The following is a 23,592-nucleotide window of genomic DNA, read 5'->3' as shown; positions in this document are numbered from 1 at the left end:
AATTTGAATATTCATCATATTATTTTTAAATATTTTAAAATTATATCCAAGTTTTCCAATTAAAACTATTTTTGTAATATTATATTATTAAAATACTAATTTTAGTTCGGACAGCTAGCTTTTTAGAGCACTTGAATAATAAAATTTATAAAGTAAAAAGTAAAATACTCTTTCTTTAAAATGTTATATAGTTTAAAAAGTGAACATTTAATTTAAAATAGAAAGAGTAATTTAAAGTTAAATACTCATGTGAAATATATGGATTTACATTTGATTTACGATTACTCTCTTAAATTTTTATTTTATAAATATATGACATAGTAATACATATTTCGATATTTGATTTTTTTTTTGTTTATACAATTGAGTTATCGTGTAAAAAGTAAAGGAAAAATATTTCACTCTTTAAATCTTAATTATAATTTCACACAAATTCATTACTATTTGAAATAAACAATTTATTTAAAAATTTTAAACTACGTTTACAAAAAAAATTAAAATACTATTTTTTTCTCCCGTATTTTTCACTAATTTTCTTTTTTTCAAGCCAATCGACAACGTTTTCTTATATCAATTGATATTTTTAAAATTAATGAAAAGTAAAATTATTCAAAAAATATTACTACGCCATCAAACTAGCGAAAACATTAATAATTGATTAACGATTGGACTTATATGTCTAGTCTAACAAAATATATTTTTTTAGACGGATTATCTATTTCAAATATTAATGAATTCATGTAAAATTATGATCAAAATTTAAAAAATCATGATATTTTACCTTAAAAGTAAATATGGGTGTGCATGTTTACATGCAATTCTCAATCATCGAATACATGAATCTATCAAATTCAATTTTTATTTTAACTTTAAATTCAATTATTTTCAATCGAGATTAATTTTAGATGTTTCTTTCCATTCCTTTATAATCTCATTTTTTTCTTTTTTTTTTTGTAATTTGTAATTTGAACTTGAGATTAACTTTGTTATTATTAATTGTTATAGCTTTGTGTTTGACAATGTCCGTGATGAACTAATTTTAATTCATCAAATATATTTATATATAGAAAAATCATAAAAAATGAAAAATTTAAAATATAAGGTATTCATGAATCATATTGCACTTAGATATTTGGAATCAATTACTAGCTTTTATGTAGTGTTATAAATTTTGGGTGCTAGCTATAAATGTTGTACATGTTTCCCTACAACCAAAAGCATACCCCATTTCTAAGCTAAAGGTGAATTTCTCATTTAAATGCTACTTACCAAAGTTAATGTATATTCATTACATATTCTAGAGATAGGCAAAAGTTAAAAACAATAAAGTTAATTGATACATTTTACTTATTCATTTGTTATTGCATTACTTTTAATTAAGACATAATATCCAGAGAAGCTTCTAAATTATTTATGAAATTTTAGATATTTTTTTATAATGTTATTATATTTGATTAAACTTTTAATATTTTTATTTTAAATTAAATAAATTTTTATAACTAGTAATTGAGTTAGTGAAAATATTATTTATTATTTTATGTCACAAGACATGTTAATATACCATAATTGATAATAATATGATATATTGACATACCATAATAATGTCATAACATAATTAATTCTAATGATTTTATGTGTGAAATATTATATTTTAAATTTTAAAAAAAGTTTATTAGATGTAAAAATGCATTATTTATCAATTTAATATCTATGGACCGAAATTCCCCTTTTAATCAACAAAATACCATAGAAGGAGATAAGAGGAAAAGGGAGTGAGGAGAGGTAAACGTCAGGGGAAAAACACAATGTAACAAAGGTTAAAATGAAGCCTCTTCTCTTACAAAAGCAGAAGGACGCCAACATTTAACAAACAAACGCAATCAAAACCCTTTCCCTAACTCTCTCGTTGCCTTCTTTTCTCTGTTTCTCACTTTTTCTGTCTCGGCCTCTCTTTTATTCTCTTTTAGGGAATTCCGATGGAGGACGAGGATGAGTTCGGAGATCTGTACACGGACGTTCTCAAGCCTTTCTCATCAACTTCCACGACATCATCGGCGTCCGCTGCTCCGCAACGCCACCAGCCTACCCCGACGCCGGCAAATGTCCACCGTCCGATCGATCTCAACGTTCAATCCCAAGACGATGACATCGCCCTCTTCGGAGGTCCACGTCAAATTCCCGCTACCCAAACCCTAGCTCCTTTTAAATCTCCTTCTCTTCCTCCTGCTACTGCCGCTGTTGTTCCGGATTCGATTCCTAAACGCGATTCAGCTCCCAAACCAATGGTTCTGGATTCTAAACAAGAAGCAATCGATGGCAAAGACGTTAAATTTGATATTGAAGAGGGGGGTAGTAATGGAAGTGAGGATATGGGCTCAGATGACCCGATAATCCCGGGTTTAACCGAATCTGTTTGCCAGGAAGATTCTGTAAGGAACAATAACGGAAACGATAACGGAATTCGAGAGGGTGAAGCGGAAGCCGAAGGAGAAGGGGATGATTGGGATAGTGACAGTGAAGATGATCTACAGATAGTGTTAAACGACAACAACCACGGCCCGATGGCTATGGAAAGAGGAGGAATGATGGGGGAAGACGACGACGAAGATGGGGACACACTCGTGATAGTGGCTGATGGAGATGCAAACCAAGGGATAGAGGAGCAGGAATGGGGAGAAGAAGGAGGGCAGGCGGCTGATGGGGAGAGGAAAGAAGGTGGAGAAGCGGGGAAGGTTGGCGGTGGAGCCAGCGGAGGAGGAAGTGTGGTTCCGCCAAAAGTTGGGTACAGCAATCATGGGTACCATCCGTTTCATTCTCAGTTTAAGGTCAGTGTGCTAACATGTGTTGTTGAATCAAACAATTTGGAAACATTTGGACAAAAATGGGGTTTCTGTTTGTCATATGCCCCAATTGTGTGATGAATGATTAGGATTTAGCGTAGTTACTGGCTTGTAAACTTTGTACAGAATGAAATGATGAATAACAGTTTTTTCATTTTTTCCCCCTGAGTGGGGAGTATATTGCTATGTTTTTTCATTTTGATATTATTTTTGAATATTGAAGATCATAACGTTGTACTCAGAAATCATTATGGGTATCCTTAAAACATAAAACTTTGCCTCCAATGATGCTTGTGTAGGCTCAGAGTTAAATCTATCAACAGTAACATGCTGGTTTTTTTGCTTCGCTAGAAACCTCACTTATTCCAAGGGTCAAACTTTTTCAACTTATTGTTGGCTAATGCAATACTGACTTGTAAGCAAGAATTACTTGATTCATCTTTCTTCTTATCGTAAACTTGTACATGACAACTTAAGAAAAGGGTTTTGGTTGATTTTCACAATGTTCTGGGGCACGTTAGTTAATGGTGTCAAATGTCAATAGTAAAACCTTTGCGGATAAGGTATATAACTGCAACCACAGTTAATGCCTTTTTAATGTAATCTGTGAAGATATGGCCGTTGGTCTTTCATGTGTCACCTACAGCAATAATTCTCTGTAGTAGCTGTTGAAGATGCACAATTATGTTTAGAACTATTTGTTTATTTGTGCGTCAAGTAATTTGTGGACAAAAGCAAATCCAGATACTTCTGCAAAGAAAAAGTGGACACAAACCTATTGGTACAGTGGATGAAACTGTAAAAAGTAACATTATACTCTGTAACTTGAACACAAAAAATTTTTTGTTTCTCAAAATGCAAGATTAACTGCTAACCTTGCTGAAAATATGTTTCTCTTTACACTTGTTCCCAACCATTTTCAAACAGCAGTTGATTAGATTTACCTATACTTTTTCATTGGTTGCATTACAGAGTATAAGTTATTTCCAGCTTGAAATTTGTTATTGTAATTGGCATTTTGGTTGCACACGTAGGTGGTGCAACTTCTTCCTTGTCAATTAGTTTATGAGCTGTTAGCTCTATGTTATGATCAGTGTATCCTCTGATATTCTTGGTTCTTGATTTGTATATTGTCTTGTTGCATTCTATAGAGTGGATTTTTTGTTTTGATTTGGCTTAAGAAATTTTGATTTAGCTGTGTCTTTTACTTAAAACTTAATGGTTGTTGGTATTTCCTTTCTAATGTGATGCAAAAGTTGACCTTAGTCTGGAATGTGATGTCCAATGGAAAGTTTATTTTAAGAAGCCACATATATGTCAAGGTTCTGGTCATCTGTTGTAAACTGTAAATTTGTATAGCAGAATGGAAAAAATTGCATTGCTGGATGATCATAGCATTTCTTTTATTATGGGGCTTATGCTGCTTGTTCACTTCGGTTTCTGATTTATATTTTGATCTGTTTTCTGCTACATGCAGTATGTAAGACCTGGTGCAGCACCAATGCCTGGAGCCACTACAGGTGGTCCTGGAGGAGCCCCGGGTCAGGTTCGTCCACTGATGGGTGCTATGTCTGGTCGTGGTAGAGGTGATTGGAGGCCACCTGGAATGAAAGCTGCTCCTCCCATGCAAAAAGGTTTCCATTCTAGTTTTGGAATGCCTGGTTGGGGTAACAATATGGCGGGGCGAGGTTTTGGTGGTGGGCTGGAATTCACACTTCCTTCTCACAAGTAATTGCTCAGTTTTCAATAATTGCGTTATTACTTAATGTTAGCTGATAGTGTGAATTTTGTGCATAATATATTAAATCCATTTTATTTTGGCTTGTAGAAGCTGAAAATGGAGACAAATTGCTTGTTGCAGGATGCCTTTTGGCTTCTGTCAAACTTTGTTATGTTTCATTCTTCTAATATCATGTACAAACTCATGTAATTTCATTGTTTGGTTTCACCTGACCAATTTTTGTTTAATCCCTATGTGATATCAGGACTATATTCGATGTTGACATTGATAGTTTTGAGGAAAAGCCGTGGAAATATCCAGGTGTAGATCTCTCTGACTTCTTCAACTTTGGTCTAAATGAGGAGAGCTGGAAAGATTATTGCAAACAACTGGTAAGTATTAGCTTTAATGATATCTTATTTCATTCTTGTGGGAACTAAGGTCTAAGAAGTTTGGATTTTAAAATCTTGAAGGAACAACACCGCTTGGAGACGACCATGCAAAGCAAAATTCGTGTCTATGAAAGTGGGCGAACAGAGCAGGTAATTAGGTGTTTATGCATATCTGAGAAAATGTTTCCGTGTAACAGTTAAGTGCATAGGTTGGTGGCATCGGTTCTGCTATTGCTATTAATGGTATAATTGTCTTGCTTTCTTTAGGATTATGATCCGGATTTGCCTCCAGAATTGGCAGCAGCAACCGGGCAAGAGGTTCCAGCTGATGCTGCTAATCTTGGAAAGTCAGATGGTGGACAACATGATGTGACAAAAGGAACTGGTCGAGTGCGACCACCAATAGTAAGCTTCAGTCGCTGATTTTACAGAAAAGCATAATTATAAAAACCATCCCGTTAGATGTAGATTCTTCAACCATATTTATATTTTGCCTCTGAATATGTATCTTGGTATTGTCAACTCTTGAGATATGCCTTGACCTGTGTCTGTATCCTCCCTTCCCTTGCTCTCCAATATCAAGTAACTATTTCATTATGAGTGTAATAGACAACTCCATTTCCATATATTGTAGACCTTTTTTGCTATTTTTTTATCTGTTTGATAATTTACCATTTTTTATTTATTGCACCAGCCAACTGGGAGAGCAATACAGGTGGAGGGTGGTTATGGTGAACGCCTCCCATCCATTGATACTCGGCCACCTCGTATCCGTGATTCAGATGCAATTATTGAGGTTAGCAGTCAAATCTTGTTTTGATTGCACTTAGCCCAAGTCTTATTTAGTATCTGTGCATTACTCATCCAATATAGTTGAACTCATAATTTTGTAAACAGATTGTCTGTCAAGACACTCTAGACGATGATTCCTCCACAGGCAATGTTGTTGTAGACCAAACAGAAAATGATCTTGTAAGAGGGGATCTTAGAGGAGATCTTGCATCCGAAGCTGATGTTGCACGTGAAGATACTGAATATTTTGATGGTTTTCCAGATGCTTATAATAGTCGAAAGAGGGAGGTAGTTGGAAGGAGGACTCTGAACTCTGTTCAGAGTAATGTGCCTGAAGACGGGATTTTGCGCTTCCCTGCAGAAGCACCACTTCCATATGGTCCTGGATCTAGGGGTCAGAGTCCTATGTATCCTAGTGGAAACTCTGGTAGCCCTCGTGATGAGAGGTATGAAGCCACCTCGAATTAATTTGCTTTTGGATAAAGTTAATAGTGTTGTCTGGATCTACATCATGTATGTTGTTACCTTTTTTGGTGATACTACACTACTTCTAGTAGAGAGGTGAAGCACTGGTCCTCCTCAAATATTATCCTACACTTGCTTGTTCTGGTTGTGTAGATCTCAATTGTACACTTTTTCCCTGGCATCCTTCAATTAGAAAAATAAATGCATGCTAAAGAAATGATGTAGTTGTGATAAATTGATAATTCATTTTCTGGAAGAAACAATTTATTGTGAAAGAGATGTATTAGTTGCTATGTTAAAAATTCATGTGCCTTGAGAAGCGTGAAGGAACTTTACAGATTTCGGGAGTCATCAAAAATGAAGTGATGATGTGTTAGTTTCCTGTTTATCTGAAGCAGAGAAAATAAATGTGAACCAAAATGGCTGTCGTGAAAATTGATGAAGTTGGTAGCAGTTCTTTATTTCTTGTACCATATAGGTCTAATTGATAGAGATGCTTTTGCCTTTCGTAACTTATTCAACTGTAGCAGTTTTCATCATAGTTTGTTTTCTTTAAGCAGATGGATTACTTTCTTGAATGTTTGGCTGTGAAGGGAAATGAACTCCTGTCGTTGTTATCATTATTTATTTTGTATCTTTTGCTGAGCTCATAATGAATTCCAGCCTTCATGATCATTTCATAATTTGATAGTGAGAGATACAATTTGATTTGAAAGGCTGGTTGTGACTTCGATCTAGGATTTCTTACTTAATTGTCTTTGGTTATTTTAGGGTTTCCGATAGCTTAATGTTTTAGTTCATTATTGTGGTGGTAATATTACAACTGCACGTATAAATGCCACTAACCCTCTCCTTCAAACAGGCATCAACAGGGAAGAGCACACGAGAGATCCCCTCGCATGACACCTATTCAAGGTAAACGTGAGAAGTTCAGTGATGCCCAGAAGGAAGAATCTGTTGAAAGCATGGATGGTAAATCTCCTGTCCTAGTTAGAGATGCCAGGGAGATAAGTGTGGAGCATAAGGATGATGTTGATGATGAGCTTGAGCCGGCCGATGGAAACCCTATTACAGAAAAGGATGAACAGATAAATGAGACCCATGAAGTTGAGAATTCTCCTAATCCCATGAAAAATGAAAAAAGAAGTTCTCATGGGGAGCAACGGATGCTTCAAGAACTTGATGATGATGAGGATTCTAGGGCCGCAAGAAGTAGTGAAAACAGCAAAGCAAGATCTGGCAGCAGCAGAGATTATCAGAAGTGGCGAGATGGTGCTGAAGAGGAAGTTGTTCAAGGTGGACGTTCATCCCGCATGGGAATTGTCAAGAAGCATCTTGATGAACATGATCAGAATTTCCGGAGAAAAGATCGAGAAGGGAGACATGATATTGAAAGAAATCGCATGGTTGGTAAACCAGGGGAGGATTCTTATCCTCCTAGGGACTTTGATACTAGCTTGTCACATAATTTGCACACTAAAGCAGAGGGTTTTGATAGGCGAAGGGAGCGTGACAACCCTGATGGTACTTGGCAACGGAGAGAAGATGATCTTTACAATAGAAAAAGTAGAACTGAGGACTTAAGGAAGAGAGAGCGTGATGATGAAATGGGTTCTAGGAACAGGGCTAAGGTTCGAGAAAGTGAGAGGAGTGACAAAGATGATTATCCGCATTCTAGAAAACAGTTGGATAATGGCAGTTTTAAAGTTCATCATGATAAGGATGTCAGTGCAAGACATAGGGAAAGAGATGATAATTTGAAGAGTAGGTATGAAGCGGCAGATGATTACCAAAGCAAAAGAAGGAAAGATGAGGAATATCTGAGAAGGGACCATGCAGACAAAGAGGAAATCTTACATGGTCACAGAGAATCCAGCAGCAGTCGCAGGAAGCGAGAAAGGGATGAAATTATAGACCAGCGTAAGAGAAATGAGCGGCCAAGAATTAGAGACAATTTTGATGAACATCATTCAGTTCGGCATAAAGATGAGGTCTGGTTGCACAGAGAGAGGGTTGAGAGGCAGCGGGAGAGGGATGAATGGCATAGGCTAAAGCAATCCCATGACGAAAGTTTATCAAAACGGGAGAGAGAAGAAGTACGAGGTACTGTGAGGAGTGGCCGTGGTTCAGAAGACAAGGCATGGGTTGCCCATTCCAGGGCAAAGGATGAATATAAAGGTTCTGAAAAAGAATACCAACACAAAGAGACAGTACGTCACAGTGAACAGGTGAAGAGAAGGGAACGAAATGATGATGAAAGTTTCTCACGCCATAGAGGGCGTGAAGATTCTTATGCACGCGGACACCAATTTGGTAATGAGGAGAGAAGATCCAGGCAGGAAAGGTCAAGCACTCGGAATGACCATGCTGCCAATGCTTCAGATAGCCAAAGAGGGGAGAAGAAACATAAAGAAAACACTAGGAAGGATAGAGAATCTGAAGGTGGAGATCCAATCACTTTGGGTTCTGCCAAGAGAAATCAAGAAGATTTAAGTGGTCAGAACAATGAAACGGTATGTTTCATAGACTCAAGGACATAATGTTTCTTTGGTAATAAGGAGAAAAATACCACAGCAATTTTCTGGAAACAAGCCAATACATGTGCATACTTATATATAAGATAAATTTTTTATTGAAAGTTGATGCGGTTTCTTCAAAATTAGAGATTCTGGTTTTAATTACTTGATCATTGATGTCTTTGATTGAAATATCTTCTTTTGTCAATATATATATTTTAACAGTTTAGAGGACTGTGTGTGGCTACTAGCAGAATTCTCGGGTCCAGACATTTACTTGAAGAGTGAGAGTAATTTAAAAGCACCTAATTAATGAATCTTATTGCCAAGCAGATAGGATTTATTGTTAGGGTAGATAACTATCATGGGTGCAGTTATTTTTTTTTTTCTCGTCTTAAGTATGTGCTGAGGGTATTCTGAGGGTGTTAGTCTCATGATGAGATCAATCTTATCATCCTGGTCATAAGTTATTGTCTTTTCAATTTTTTTTTAAAAATGCTCCAGCAAGAACACACCAGCCATCTCAATTTCTATGATCATTCAATCAGTTTGGGAAAAAGTTTCAGGAAGCAATGTTTAGTAACAAACTCATTATCTCCTATCAAACTTGGTGTGATTTGGATGCTATGAATAATTTACTGCTGTTTATAAAGCCTGCCACTGTTGGACATGAATTTCTATTTATTTTATTAGTAACTTCTTTTTTACCTTAATATTTGGCTGTCATGATCTCGATTATTTTTGAGGCTTGCAAAGTGAATTCTTTAAAGTCCTGCTGTTTGGGTATGAATTTTGTATTGTTATTTGTTTGACATTAAGGCTTTGTTTGGATTGAGAGGAGGGGATGGGGGAAGACCTTTCAATTTTTTATTTTTTTTAAGCACTCCAAATCGGGGGGATTTGGAGGGGAAGGATTCCTTGTTAAAACTTCTTTGACCGTGTGGACAAAATTACTCTTATTTTAACCTTTCATTTTAATAGGTAAAGGTTGTAATTCTAAAAGAAAACAATGAGTTATCATTGACAATAAGCTTGATTTCAGATAACATGATCTAATTTGAACACGAAGGAAAGTTGAATTTTGAACTTAACAATTAGGGTTAACACTTTGGTTTTTGGACTTTTCCTGTGCCATCATAAAGACATAGTGTATTCAAATGTAATTTAGGTAGGTTAACTTTGTGATCCCTCCCTAACTAAATGCTGGAGTTGTCCTGCTGCAGAACTCACCTATTAATGTTGTCATTATAGTTATAACAATAATAATTGTTATTATCATTATTATTATTACCTTTTGCGTTGGTTAGGGCTTGAAAAGTGATGAGAAGAACGAGAACCCAGTGCACTATAACTCTTCCAGAAAACATAAAGAAGATGCTTCTTCAGATGATGAACAGCAAGAGTCGAAGCGAGGGCGCTCCAAATTGGAACGTTGGACAAGCCATAAGGAGAGGGATTACAGTATCAACAGCAAGTCAACAGCTTCCTTGAAGTTCAAGGAGATTGAGAAGATTAATAATGTGGGATCTTCAGAATCAAACAAAATTCCAGATGAACCTGGTAAGTCAGTTGAGCCTGCTGAGAACCATCATCCTTTATCTGAAGATAAAGGTGTTGGTGAGCCAGAGATCAAGGATGCTGATACAAGACCATTGGAGGATCGGCACCTTGACACTGTTGAGAAGCTGAAGAAGCGAAGTGAGAGGTTCAAACTTCCAATGCCTAGTGAGAAAGATGCCCTGGCAATAAAGAAGATGGAGAGCGAGGCACTACCTTTGGCCAACAATGAAACTCCTGCAGATTCAGAGATTAAACCGGAGAGGCCAGCCCGAAAACGAAGGTGGATCAGCAACTAATAATGGAATAAGTAACCTACATTTTTGCTGTGTTGCAAGGTGTACCGGCCCTGATTATTCAATTTATCGAACCCCAAACGTCCTGTCATGCCATATATTTTGATTTGGCTACTATAGGGTTCCAGGGATGAACATGTACCCCAGTGTAGTCGTAGGATACTGTAACAATGAGGCTCCCATGTACTTTTTCTCAGTCCTATGTGTATATACCAGAGAATGTAACATTGAACTAGTCACAATGGTGGCACATATTCCATTTAGTGTCAAATTGAGATGTGTTGCTCAGATTAGTTAATCTGGGCGGTGATGAAGGTCAAACACAGGAAGAGAAAATTTGGTAACGGGGTCCTTTCATCTGGCCTTGTGTAGAAGTTGGCGGCATCAGAGATGAGGAACTTGTTTTGATGCTTACAGCCTTCGATTCTGATAGCTTTGGTGTTTGAAGAAAAATTGGTGCAAACCGGTGAGAGCATATGAGATACCTTTTCAATGGCTAGAGAACATACCTTGGAGAAGGTGGCATGGGCGAATGGTTGGTAACAATTATTCGTGTACCCTAGCTTGATTAGAGTTTTATCAATCTTCTCCTTGTCTTTTCTCATTTTTTTGGTTCTCCTTACATTTCATTTTTGGCAATTGGGGGGGAGCCCGAAACACTGTGTTGAAAGCTTTTGTAAGTTGAGAAAGAAGTTAGATAAAATGATAAAAAAAAGGGATAATTTTTGAGTCATTTCCTGTCCATGGAAGTGCTCCTTCAATCTTGCTATTCAAATGTAAACAACAAACAAAATCACAAATGTCAGCGTACATGAACTTGTTGATCTTACCGAGCAATTGGTGTTTAAAGGAAAAACAAATTTGGGTTCAGTTGGCCCAGTGCAGATGAAGTGAAGTTGAGTGGATTGGAAAACGTGGGTTTCTGAATGATGATCCGAGCAAAGCAAAAGACCGAAACCAATTTGGGTTTTGAAAGCCCAGCCCAGCTGAAGTGTTAAAGGCTTAGTTTAGCAGCAGCAAGTGAGGCACCGCGGCGGCACGGAACATCTTTCTGAGAGGAGAGAAACCGGTCAAGTTTCCTCCATCTCTCTTTAATCCCCTAAGTTAACTTACATGAACACTAGTGTGATTTTTCTTTCTCTTTTTGCTTTGATTGGCTGCTGTTAGTGCTATGCATTGAGCAGAAAAGTTTCATTTTGCATTGGCTTCTACGAAATTACTCTCAGCAGTCTAAATCGATACGTAGTTTTAATCAACGGGATCTTTGTTTCTGTGATTGTCTGTTGACAGGACAGATTGGATTCGTTATGCTTTTCTTAATTCAGGCAATTGTTTGTTTTCCTTGGGTTTCAACCTGTGTTCTCTAGTCCCAACCTGGTGAAAGGGGATTGCATTTTAAGTGTTTGATCTTATTTCCCGCTAAATTCAAGATTCTGGGAGGTTTGTTTTTCATCTTATAAGTCAGTTTCAGCATTGAAGATAGTGAAAACTTTGGGCTGTTTTCGTTTACTCTGAAAACCATGGCATTTCTTATTTAGCATCTAAAATGAGTTATTTTCCTTTTCCACAGTATTAGGAGTTCTGTCTGTTGCTCTCAACCAGAGTCTCTTGTGAAATCTTCATTGGTTTGTGTTGTTGCACAAAGTCCTACAGTTTGCAGTTCTATTGCGGAATCCCAAACCTGAGGATTATATTCTTCTTCTGTAACTTCAATGTCTCTGCGGAAGCCCCCACTCCCTAGAATCCTTCTCAATGATGTCTCTTGCATGAGAAATGCCCAACAAATCTTGCGACATGTGAATGTCTCTGTTCATGATGGTGGAGCACTTATGTTGACAGGCAGCAATGGCTCCGGCAAGACCACTTTCCTACGTATGTTAGCAGGATTCTCCCGACCTTCAGCTGGTCAGATCCTTTGGAACGGTCATGACATTACTCAATCGGGCATATTCCACCAGTACAAGCTTCAACTAAATTGGCTTTCCCTCAAGGATGCTGTAAAAGAAAAGTTTACCGTCCTTGACAACGTTCAGTGGTTTGAGCTTCTTGAAGGTAAGCATGGTAAGTCATTGCCTGCTCTGGAGTTGATGGGCCTTGGAAGATTAGCAAAAGAGAAGGCAAGAATGCTTTCAATGGGCCAGCGAAAGAGGCTCCAGTTGGCAAGGTTGCTTGCCATTGATCGGCCGATTTGGCTGCTAGATGAGCCTTCAGTTGCATTAGATGATGAAGGGGTGAGGTTGCTGGAATACATTATTGCAGAGCATAGAAAGAAGGGTGGGATTGTAATTGTTGCGACACATCTCCCAATTCAGATTGAAGATGCCATGAATTTGAGGTTGCCACCAAGGTTCCCTAGAAGGATGACTTTGGTAGATATGCTTGATCGTTCAGACATTGCATAAGCTGACCAGTTAAAATTCCTATTGCCTGACAAGTTTGGCCAATTTTTTCCCATATTTGGTGATTCTTCATGTCTTGGAGAAACTTTTCCTTGTGCTAAAGCCATTACTACAGTGATACTGCTCGACACGGAATCCGGAATGATCTAGTTAGGAAGCCATCCATTCACTACAATCTAGCAAGAAATATAGGTCTACACAGAGACCAAGACATAACACAGGTGCGCTTGGGGGCACTGAGCTTTCTGATTTAGTATTTTGTTTGAACTATGGGTCTCAATGCTTCATGAGGAGAGGAGACCCTCATTGAGACAGCTTTAACAGAGCCTTGTGTGTGGTGGGTCGATGATCTTTGAACTTGTAATCTATTTCATAGCCTGAAATCAGCTTCTGGCCTGCTCGCCGATTGAACTCTGATTGTTTTCTGGCTATGTTTCTCCTCTGCAATCTGCTGTTTCCACTCATCTTTTTCAGCAATAGAATTAACATTTTGTGATTGATGGCTCAAATATTCAAATCCGAATAACATGGTTGGCTAGAAACCGTCTTAAATGTCCCACCACTTATCAATAGAATTAACATTTTGTGATTGATGGCTCAAATATTCAAATCCGAATAACATGGTTGGCTAGAAACCCTGTCTTAAATGTCCCACCACTTACCTAATAAACCAGTCGTAAAAGGTTACAACACAATTTGCCAAGGGACAGAAAAGCAGGGCGCATATTGTAGTCGGGTTGAATGCTCAAGTGACTCCCATCCAAGTAGTGAGTGGAAAAATGGCATCCGAGTTGGCCAGGTTTTAGTTTAGCAGAATCAAGCCTCCTTTTTCGATTCCATCCCTTGAAAGAAGTCCATTGCTATAAACTAGAAATAACAAAAAAAATAAAAAAAGAAGGGAATTTCATTGAGGTTTTTAAAGTTCATAATACAGAGAAAATAAGAAATTTTTAGGATCCAATATTATGCCACATGATACCAACCCAAACTTATTTCCGATCCGAAAGGACAATGAATCTATCTGTCAATTAAAGTTTCCTTGTCGAGACAAGAAACTAGAATTGACTGTCATTTCTTAGGACAGCCACATGGTCCCCATGCCAGTGAAGTAACCATGTGGAGGCTTATCAACAATCTAGCTGAAACAAAATTGGCCGTCTGGATCTCGGACAGGGGTCCCATGCTTAGAAGTAATAGATCTATCAAGGAAACAAATTTGCAGCGCCCAGAGATGAGGAGATCAACATCTTGGCTTTGTACTTTGGCTACTCAGCTCTCTCTTTGCTTTGCTCTCTACATAGTTATCAACTTGGGTCGGCCTCAAAAGTTGGTTTTCAACGATAATAGTAGGCCGCCTGACCTGTACTTTATCAGTGTTAGAGGAGGCTTTAGACCACTTAAAGAACAGAACCATCTTCTCAAACTGGTCCGTCTCTCTGTTTCGTTCTTCTTTTTTTTTTTTTTTATTTTGTTGTCACTTCGAATTTTGTATTCCTTGGAGAATTTTGATATCGTTTACCTTTTTCTTGGTCTATTTTTTGTTTGGGTATGGGCATGGATTAATTGTTTATTCCTTTTTTTTTTTTTTGCGCTCAGCTAGTAGGGTATTTTCATTAAAATGCTGCCCAAGGCAGTAAGGGTACAGTAAACTGTTCCAACTACAACCAGAGTATAACTGGTGTACGCATACATAACACCAGCGAATAAAACATATCTGGTATGAAGACTACCACAATCCTAGGCTAAGCTTTACAATATCAAAACATTGTGAAGTAAAAGTATTCATAAAGAAAATTGCTAGTGAAAGCGACCACCATGCTGTGAACATAGACTCTCAATCAACACCGTGTTTGTCTAGAATGTCTAAAAATGCGTTCCCATCTCACTCGATATGTTGGAAAGTCACTCTACCATCCATAACTTTTCCTTTCGACACAATCCAGCACTGCCATTTACTTCCTGTGATAATGGAGTTGATGATTGTTGTAATGGGATGAACACAAAACGAATATTTTGGCTTATTATATGCTGATATGGCTATGGAAAAGAGAATTTTACAGTAACTAAGCTGAATTAGTCTAACAGGATACTGATACTGAATCGGTGGGGTGGGGTTTAAGGCTTTCTTCTTTTAGCAAAATAAGATTACCTTTAATTCTTTCATCTTGATTTCCAATTCTATTTGCTTGATTGTCGTTAGCTCATTGTCATTGGTTTCCTACCTTTGCTCTGTTTATCTGATATGGTTTCATCAAATCGGAGTCAGAGGATGCCTCAGAATATTTGTAGTGTGTATCTCCTGGTATTTACTAAAGTTTTTGTTCTTGATAAAGATGGAGAATGTGGCGAAAGTTTACGATGTAAAGTTTGTGGTGAACATTAGTGAGCTTGGGGAGGGTGATCCACTCCTTCAGAATGTAAGACCTCTTTTGCATTTTATCTTGCTTGTCTGATTGAATCTTTATAAACTAGATTCTATTCATACAGCCAGAATCCTTTTCGAAAAATAATATACAAATTGTCTTTTGCTTGGTTTCCATAGCTAGTAATGACTCTAGAAATATCTTTTGCAGGTGACCAGGCTCTCTCCATTACTGAATGTTCCCTGGTATTATATCTTCTTGCCAATCAAGTCTCTAACTTGGATACATTAGCATCATATGCAGAAGTTGTCATTTTTGCTGCAATGTCTTGAAATCCAATGCTCTATGAAGCGAATAAGATGATTTCATTTATCTGTCAGCGTTGCAGCAGTCAGTAGTGATGGATAATGATGCTTGTAGGTACACCACTGGCGTTTCTAAACATGAAGGACTTGGTTGCTTTCTCGAGCAAATCAAATTACCTAACGGGAGAACATTAGATATTGTCAGTTTGAACACTGCTTCATTGCAGGTGGATATTTGTTTGTCAAATCCTGCTTTTAAAATGGTTCTTTATTTACTGCAAGTATGATGAGAATAAAAAGAAAAGCCTTCCTGCACCATCCCTTAGAATGGCAGTTATATAGTAGTCAGTCTTAGTTGCTTAAGCTACCGTTTAATGCATAGCATTTTTATCATACGTCTTGGTTTCAAACCTTCCAGAATGGCTATAGGGATATTGCCATGGTGAGAGGCCCCCTACGTACTAGAGCATGTCTCTGTCATGTTGCTACTCTCAGAAATTTGAATGTGTTCCATTGGTATCTAGTTGTAGAATATACAGTTTCTGTTTATTGAAGTGTACTGTCAAGAAATAATTTACTTATTTTTTGTCTCTCTTGTGAGCATAAGCATTTGTATTAATAATCTTTCTTCTTTCCTCTAATTTGGTTTCATTTTGAAACTGTAAGGATGCAATGCTTGTGGGATCATCAAGTGGCATGATGGACAATTTGTTAAATTGGCTGACAAGGACTCTAGAAACCACCATTAGTAGCTGGTAAACGAGTCTACATCTTGCTGGCTGGTTGTGGATAGGTCTTAACTTAAGCATTGACAAGGTTTCTGATCCCAGTGATAATTGTAAAGATCTAAATTGAAATATAGTTTCAATTTGGTTAGTTCCTGTGGTTGTTAGTGAAATCTTGAATTTTTGGCTCTTTGGCAACTGTTCCAGCCTGCAGAAGTTAAAACTCCGAGAAATGGTCCATATTTTTATGACTTGTACTGCTTTTTTCCTCTAGCTTCCTGTTTAAGCTTCAGCTCATTATTATTGGATGCTAAAAGATTTCTACCCTAGCATTGATTGTTGTTTATTTTTAATGAAACCAGGCGCATGGTTGTTGGATTCCACCCATTGGTTGCATGTGAAGAGAATGAGGAGCAAATGGTTGTAAAGCAGATTCATGAGCCTCTACACCAAATATTTATGAAGTTTGGTGTGGTTAGTCTTCTTCAAGTTCAGTATTAGAGTGAACACCAATTCCCAAGTTAACAACTCTGGGATCTACATCAATTGGAAGCCAATAATTTCAACATAACATTGCTAGTAATCTTGATGCTTGGACTGACTCCTAATCTTGTGCTTGTTTCTAGAATGTTTACCTAAGCCGGCAAGGTTGCTGTAGCTATGCCCTTCAAGATAGTGTTGCTTATATTGGCAACCCGGGTTTGATTGAAGAGAACTCTCATTCGCCTTCTGCTAATGGAAGATACCTAGTTGGAAAGTGAGTTGTTTGTTCAAATTACTCATGTCATTCTGTTTTCTGTTTCAAATATTCATCATGAAATGAATTTCATTGTCTTTTTGTTTCTCAGAGAAATGAGTAATGGGTTTCTTCTCCATAGACTCAGCTTGCTGGAGATGGTAAGTTGTATTTGGTTTATGTCGAAGAGACTTATGGGTGTTTGATTTTCCATTGTTGAAATCATGCATTGGATGACTAAATCTTCTTCCTGCTTTTGTTCTTGCCAAAGCTCTAAATCTAATGACTGAATACTGATGCATCATTCCATCATTCTACGGCAGGTGACCTACTTTGTTACCTCAGAAGGGAAGGTCGTGAACAAAATTGTAGTCCAAGAAAGGGGCAAAGAGATCACGTAAATGTCTAGTGGTGAGAGCACATTCAACAATTCTCTGAAGCCAGTGTTCAGCTGCTTCCAGAATTTTCAGTTTTGTTTGATCTTCTGTGAGTTAACCCCAAACTTTTCAACGTTTCATGCAGCTGGCATTCAATTGATGAGACCTCCACCCTCTATTGGGGTGATTGTTCAGCTTGTTCCTCCTTGTAAATTAGCAATGACAAATTTTGTTTGTCATCAAATGTTCTCTCCTTCTTCTTTTCTAAATATGTTGAATGATCCTAACAGACATAGTCCAGTGCTATCAGGTTGCATACCAAGTGATTAAAATACCCTGAATTTAAGTTACAGTTTGCCATTACAGGGAAGAGGGAAAAGTTAAAGTGAGGGCTAAGAACTACCTTTCTTTGGGTTCTTTCTTCATGGGAAACCAGTCTCTTGCAGACATGGTGGAGGTGTTATTTTGTTATTTTTTCCCTTCACTTTGATGACCAAATACCAAACCTGACTGTCCCCATTTCCCAGAAATTAATTCCTTTAAAGAAGAGATTTTGATACTAAAAAAAGGACTAATCTTTAATCGAGATCTGACTCTGAAGCAGAAAAGTCAATAAAAGAACAGCTTCTAACACTCAACCTATGTACCATAGAAAATGGTGAAATGACTAGATTATCAACTCTTGTTTCTGTCTTCCACCTTGTTTTGTGAGGACGAGTAGAAGGATAAATGTGGAATAGAGCAAAAAACAGGAGCAACATAAAAGCAGAGACGGGTGTGAGGCTTTAGGGTTACAAGGCTCATTAGTTTAAGAATGAGGCTTTGCTCTCAGGGAGGTGGATGGTTTCTGTAGGGTGGTTGCCCCCCTCCTCTGATTGATAGCGGAGCCTATGATTTCACTCCCCAACGTTCAATCTGCAACAGCCCTTGCTCCCTTTTCCACACTAACACACAGGGAAACCCTCTCTCTCTCTCTCTCTCTCTCTTTTCCTCCATCATTATTGTCTGCTTCGTTAGTTAATGCATTGCCTGTTTCTTTTCTAATTCTTTTTCTTCTTCTTTTCTCTCTCTCTCTCTCTCTCTCTCTCTCTCTGAAAACGAATGCGATAAGGCTATGATGACTTCATTTTTGCTTATGAAAGTCCAGGCTTTGAGGAAAAAAGGCCGTAGCTTGGCGGGGCAACTCTCGTTTTTGTTGCAGCCACCGGCCTTTGTTCCTTTACCTGTCTGATAAAAGGCGAATCTGAGCCTCGCTTCCTTCCCCCAACCCCATGTCCCCATTTTCCTTTTTTAATTCTCCAGGTTCTGTGCTTGGTGTTGCTTGGTTGCGTTTTCCTGCCTGGTGGAGGACGTACACTCTGGCATATTCTGTAACAGATGGATGATTTTGATGTGATGCAGAATTGTAATTTATCTAGCTAAAGCATGAATTTCCATAAGATTTTACTATCATAGTGGAGATTTCAAGTTCCCTTCCAATCCAACATACTGCAATTGGCTACTGGTTACCTAATTAAAAGAAAAGCAAAAGGAAATGGAGAATAGGCTATGGATCAGAGATTCAATTGAAATTCATGTGGTATGAGAATTTGAGAACTTATCCCAGTTGTCTGTTCGCTATAGTACAAATTACCATGAAATATTAAGATGACAAACAGAAAATTATATCATGAAATTTTTAAGCTGTAGGAGAAAAAAAAAAAATCAAAGTGGCTAGAGTTGATAGGCATTAAAGGTCAATATCCCAGAGAGAGTAAGCTGAGCGCCATAATTGCTGCTAGACCAAGACCAAAGTTGGCAGTAATCGCCATTCCACTGGAAGAAGGTGCAGGTGCACCCGGTGAATCTGCTGTGGATGATGACACATTGGCTACTGGCGGAAGTGGAGGGTCAACAACATCTGCAACCTCGAGGGGGGGATTGGGGGGATTTGCTGGTGACAATGCCATGGGAGGAACTTGCTTAAGCAGCGCACCAGGTTCAGCTGGTATGATGGCAATCTCTCCATTGAGATCCACGCATGGGCTCCCTGCAGCACCAAAGCCAAAGTTTGTAGCACATGTTACGTTGCTTTGCATATAATCAAATCATCACTTGTTATCAAAAATAGCATTCGAAGCACTCACTCATATATCGACTGGAAGTTCCAGGGAAGTCGGTTATAACCCCATCAACTTCTAGCGCAGCAACATAGGTAGCAAGCTCCACCATGGGATCCGCATAGAAATCGAATGGAAGGGCGACGAACTCATTTCTCAAAACAAAGACGTATACTGAGATGTTTCCTGCGTGCATTTCCTGGAGAACGTTGGTTTGAGCCTGGGTAAAGCCATTATCAGTTGAAATCAGGGAAGGTCTTCCGACAACAACTCCATCAGCATACTTCTTGATTTCATCTACTGCCAGTTTAGGCGCATCACCTATCTCCTCTTTGATGCGTAACAATCTTTTGTAGGCTGGGACACCTGGGAACTTGGACAACACTGAGGTGTCGTCTGACTGGACCAAAACTTGTTGAGTTTGTTGTTTGTCAAAGGTTGCATTACCTAAGGCTTTGGTAACAGAATCTCCCATGTCAAGACCCTTCTTTGATGCTAGGTAAGCAGCATTCTGGAGAGGCATTAAGTGTTAGGATTTTGTGACAGTGGTAAAGAATGAAAGCTGGCATGATTGATGTAAATAAATCTTAAATTCTACAGATTCTGCTACGGGTGAATGATTATGTTTGTGAAGAAATGTGAGTTGCATGTTGGAAGTTGGAACAAGAGTGTTAGAAAAATTAAGAGTTCTTACTTCTATGTTAATCAAGATTCCAGAAACTGCCTTTGCCTTAGCAAACTCCAAGAAGTCTGCGAGTGTCATGAATTTACCCTTGTTCTGGGCTTCAGGGTTCCTTTGGTAGCCAGCATTTTGTCCAAAAGGGCTCACAATTTGAGCTGAAGAAAGACAGAGATACCATTAGTGGGAGTACTAAAAGATCGAAAATTTATGGTTGTATGTAGCAACGTGTTTAAGAAGTTTACGCTTCAAGGTTTGTATCTCGCTCCATGTAAGATCAAATGAAAATATTCCCTTCTCTTTTTGAACTTCGGGTATGGAGGAAGAGCGAGACATGAAGGTAGGCATCGCAGTAGTATCCCCTGTCAGATCGGCTGAATCCAAACAGAAAGCTACTCCATCTTTTGACATTTGGACTGAGCAGTCTATTATGTCAGCTCCATCGTTTACTGCTTGCTCATAAGCGAGATCAGTACAACCAGGATACATCCCACTTGCTCCATTGTGAGTTATGATCAAAGCTTTCCCTGTAAAGGAACAAAATCGTAGGAAAACATTATATTTTGTGCTAAAGTATCTATAAACATTAATGTTGCAGAAAGAAAACTTATTTGAAGGATTCAAAATTAGCATTTACCTTTCTTAGGCTTGGTGGTTTCATTGGCTGCAAAGCATGCTGCATCAAAAATTACCATTTGAAGGGGTTAATCTCAAGTTTCACTGGTTGAATGATTGTTCTTTGATATATTTACATAAGATTTGTGGTGAACAGAGACAAATGGCACAGCACTAGAGCATTTGATAAGCTCACCAATGGTTGCTGATGCTGTCGGAGAGAAATCTGTAAGCAACCCATCGACAGAAAACTGGGGACTATCGATGAACTGCAAGTATTCAGTTGTTGGATCATAACTATAATTGTAACTTGCTGGCATATCATTTGCAAAGCCAGAAGCATAGACTTCTAGGCCAAGCTTGTGAGCATCAGCCACAAGAGTAGTAGGATTTCCCAAGTATTTGTTTGTATTAACGGGCCATATGTATCCTTTGGGGACAAGAATCCCTGATGCAAATGTCTTGATGGCTGCAAGATCCTTCAATATTGCACCGTATGTTTGTTTGGTTGTGGGTTCAACTACATCTGGATCAAGGGCCTGGAAGATGAGCTTTGTCCTCGCTCTGTTCACTTTTCCGTTCATGTTCTTCAAGAAACCAATTTCAGGAGATGAAATGAAGTTTATCCCCATAAATCTCATAGCCTTTTCTAGATATCCTGACACACTGAGTTTGTGTTCTGTATAGAAAGCGTCATACTGCAAGATAGAAGAGACCAATCAGGGAGGTCCTGTCACCTGTTGAGTTACTCTCAGGTGTTTTCTTTCTAAGGTCGTAATGAAAGTTAAAAGGAGCTTGAAGAGAAATATGAAACCTGAACATTCACCCAAAACGATGAGGGTCTAACGCCTGTGACATCCTCAAGAGTAGATATTGGCAGTTGACCATCAAATGCATTTGTTCGAGACAATACACTTTGAACCACTGGCAGGGAAAGAACATGACAAAGCAGAAGTTGTCAGGAAGTTTAAACCAAAAACTAAAATTGAATTCTTATCTTCAAGCCTTATAAATTTGTGACTTCACACCAATTTGACCCTCTTCACCGTTCTTTCATTGAATAAAAAACAAGACATTGCTAATAAAGTAGGAAGATTTGAGACTCACATGACACATTGTTGAATATTACATCAGATGTGTAATCCACAGCAAACCAACCCTTCACCTGCTGTCCATTAATGTTGTAGGTCTTGGAATCTTTTGGGAAGATCATCCCTATGGTTGTTGAATTGTCAAGCCTGATATCTGAGAGGCAAATGCCGATGCCATCTTTTGTCAGCTGCAGATTGCAGAACAAAGCCACATCCGTAGATTTTAACTGATTGGCCATGTCATTTGCAAATGAGCTAGATTCAGGAAAAAGCCCTGATAATCCACCCCGAGCAATCACAAGGGGTGGTTGACCTGAAGACCAAACAGGAAACACAAGGGATTATCATAATTCACCACTCTGTTCACTTTGCAAGTCTATTTGTTTATCAAAGGAGGAGGGGAAAGAAATAGTGTTACCGCTTAAAGTCTGCCATTTCTTGACAGGAGCCTGAGCCGCAGCGGCCTGAGGAGCTTGTTTTTTAGCCAAAGAAGCATGGATCAACAGGGAAATGAAAAGCAAACACCTGATCATTTTTCCTCCAAAATTCCTGCAATTTATTCACAAGATTATCATTTGTCAGCCAATCGACATAAAAAAGAACCATTCATATATCGGTTCATTTGATTGAAACAATCAACATTTTCTTTTTCAGATCCTGGTGCATAACCTCAACTCTGTGAGTTTCATGTCAGAACTTTTTCCTGATACATGTTTCATCTGATGTCACAAGTCACTTAAATCCATGAAGCCAGAATCTGATAAACACCCAATCTCTTTATAACCATTTAAGCAACAGAAACATCATCATCAAACATATATCACACAATCCTGTCTACCCTTTTCTCCCAACCAAAAAAAAAAAGGGAAATTGAACTTACATGAACCTTGATTAGATGTGTGGAAAGAACATTCCCCTGTCAAGTTTCACATAAACTATGGAAGAAACTCTCAAAGGGAATGTAATGGAAAAAAAAAAAAAACAAAAGAGAGGCAGAGAGAGATTAACTGGTTTAAAGTTGTTCTTTAATAACTCCCCACAAATTGTTTTGGCATTAATAGCTGGTCAGAATTTATTTCAAGTGAGAGACCAGTTTTTTTTTTTCTTTTCTTCTTCTTTTATATTAAAGGGGGCTCATAGTTATTTGCTATTCTTGTTCCTGCTTTCTTGGACAACAAATGACTTAAGCGGGAAAGGACAACTCCAAAAACAACTAACGGCTTAACCGTTTTTTGAAACTCCCACTTCCCTTCCTCAAACCTTGTTTATTGTTTTGCTTTTAAGATGTGTTTTGTTCATCCTGTTCCATGTTCAAGGCTTAAAATTAGAAGAAAGAATTGGAGCTCAACTATGGTAATTACATCATACGGTTTATAACGTAACGAATTTTTAATCTATAATTGTTTCAAATTAAACAATTAAAAATCTAATGAGATATGTATACACATGTCACTGGAATCATTACTTTCTTTTAGAAAGACTAATCCGTTGAATTGTAAAATGTTCCTCTTTTGTTTATTAGACATGCAATTGCAACCGATATTAGACATCAATTAATCCTACGAAATAATTTGTTAAAAATTCGTTAAAAACACTTTTTTTTGACTAATTTTTTATGAAATTTT

General features: G+C 37.9%; 4 protein-coding genes across 5 annotated transcripts; 3 read left to right on the top strand and 1 right to left on the bottom strand.

Moving 5' to 3' along the window:
• Positions 1-1,845: 1,845 nt before the first annotated feature.
• FIP1[V] (FIP1[V]-like protein) lies at positions 1,846-11,311 on the top strand. Its single transcript, XM_021421979.2, has 9 exons — positions 1,846-2,825; positions 4,318-4,568; positions 4,826-4,952; positions 5,034-5,102; positions 5,220-5,357; positions 5,647-5,748; positions 5,850-6,190; positions 7,072-8,722; positions 10,033-11,311. Exons 1-9 carry the CDS (start codon positions 1,977-1,979, stop codon positions 10,579-10,581), a joined length of 4,077 nt encoding a protein of 1,358 aa, XP_021277654.1. The 5' UTR covers positions 1,846-1,976; the 3' UTR covers positions 10,582-11,311.
• A 140-nt stretch (positions 11,312-11,451) lies between these two features.
• Positions 11,452-13,475, top strand: ABCI1 (non-intrinsic ABC protein 10). Its single transcript, XM_021421980.2, has 2 exons — positions 11,452-12,018; positions 12,149-13,475. The coding sequence occupies exon 2, from the start codon at positions 12,291-12,293 to the stop codon at positions 12,978-12,980; it is 690 nt and encodes a 229-aa protein (XP_021277655.1). The 5' UTR covers positions 11,452-12,018; positions 12,149-12,290; the 3' UTR covers positions 12,981-13,475.
• A 494-nt stretch (positions 13,476-13,969) lies between these two features.
• Positions 13,970-18,879, top strand: LOC110410730 (Calcineurin-like metallo-phosphoesterase superfamily protein). The gene is made up of 10 exons (XM_021420591.2): positions 13,970-14,403; positions 15,311-15,394; positions 15,551-15,585; positions 15,761-15,872; positions 16,312-16,400; positions 16,733-16,844; positions 16,997-17,127; positions 17,219-17,267; positions 17,430-17,517; positions 17,629-18,879. The coding sequence occupies exons 1-9, from the start codon at positions 14,092-14,094 to the stop codon at positions 17,505-17,507; spliced, it is 1,002 nt and encodes a 333-aa protein (XP_021276266.1). The 5' UTR covers positions 13,970-14,091; the 3' UTR covers positions 17,508-17,517; positions 17,629-18,879.
• Positions 18,880-19,030: 151 nt separating this feature from the next.
• Positions 19,031-23,052, bottom strand: SVL4 (SHV3-like 4). 2 transcript variants are annotated; one of them, XM_021420589.2, is made up of 11 exons: positions 22,848-23,052; positions 22,637-22,724; positions 22,386-22,516; positions 21,984-22,280; positions 21,691-21,800; positions 21,073-21,574; positions 20,899-20,937; positions 20,507-20,788; positions 20,277-20,419; positions 19,610-20,093; positions 19,031-19,512 (listed from the first exon to the last, which is right to left on the bottom strand). In XM_021420589.2, the coding sequence occupies exons 2-11, from the start codon at positions 22,684-22,686 to the stop codon at positions 19,220-19,222; spliced, it is 2,331 nt and encodes a 776-aa protein (XP_021276264.1). In that variant the 5' UTR covers positions 22,687-22,724; positions 22,848-23,052; the 3' UTR covers positions 19,031-19,219. The 2 variants fall into 2 exon arrangements, with proteins under 2 accessions (XP_021276264.1, XP_021276265.1); XM_021420590.2 differs by lacking the exon at positions 22,637-22,724.
• Between the last annotated feature and the right edge of the window lie 540 nt (positions 23,053-23,592).

Source organism: Theobroma umbraticum, unplaced genomic scaffold, assembly GCF_002168275.2.
Source record: "Theobroma umbraticum cultivar Fairchild unplaced genomic scaffold, ASM216827v3 scaffold_56.0, whole genome shotgun sequence".
Classification (NCBI taxonomy): domain Eukaryota; kingdom Viridiplantae; phylum Streptophyta; class Magnoliopsida; order Malvales; family Malvaceae; genus Theobroma; species Theobroma umbraticum.
The sequence above is the reverse complement of the archived record's forward strand: the minus strand, read 5'-3'. Positions and strand labels throughout refer to the sequence as shown.

What these genes read in the sequence shown, in the direction of transcription:
- SVL4 (XM_021420589.2), bottom strand. Translation starts at nt 22,686, where the DNA reads ATGAAACATGTATCAGGAAAAAGTTCTGACATGAAACTCACAGAGTTG. An exon ending in GACAGCATCAGCAACCATTG is followed by an intron (nt 20,938 to 21,072) that starts GTGAGCTTATCA and finishes TTTTTGATGCAG; the next exon opens with CATGCTTTGCAGCCAATGAA. An exon ending in CGAGATACAAACCTTGAAGC is followed by an intron (nt 20,420 to 20,506) that starts GTAAACTTCTTA and finishes GTCTTTCTTCAG; the next exon opens with CTCAAATTGTGAGCCCTTTT.
- LOC110410730 (XM_021420591.2), top strand. Translation starts at nt 14,092, where the DNA reads ATGTGGAGGCTTATCAACAATCTAGCTGAAACAAAATTGGCCGTCTGG. An exon ending in TGAACACTGCTTCATTGCAG is followed by an intron (nt 15,873 to 16,311) that starts GTGGATATTTGT and finishes TGAAACTGTAAG; the next exon opens with GATGCAATGCTTGTGGGATC. An exon ending in GAAACCACCATTAGTAGCTG is followed by an intron (nt 16,401 to 16,732) that starts GTAAACGAGTCT and finishes TAATGAAACCAG; the next exon opens with GCGCATGGTTGTTGGATTCC.
- ABCI1 (XM_021421980.2), top strand. Translation starts at nt 12,291, where the DNA reads ATGTCTCTGCGGAAGCCCCCACTCCCTAGAATCCTTCTCAATGATGTC.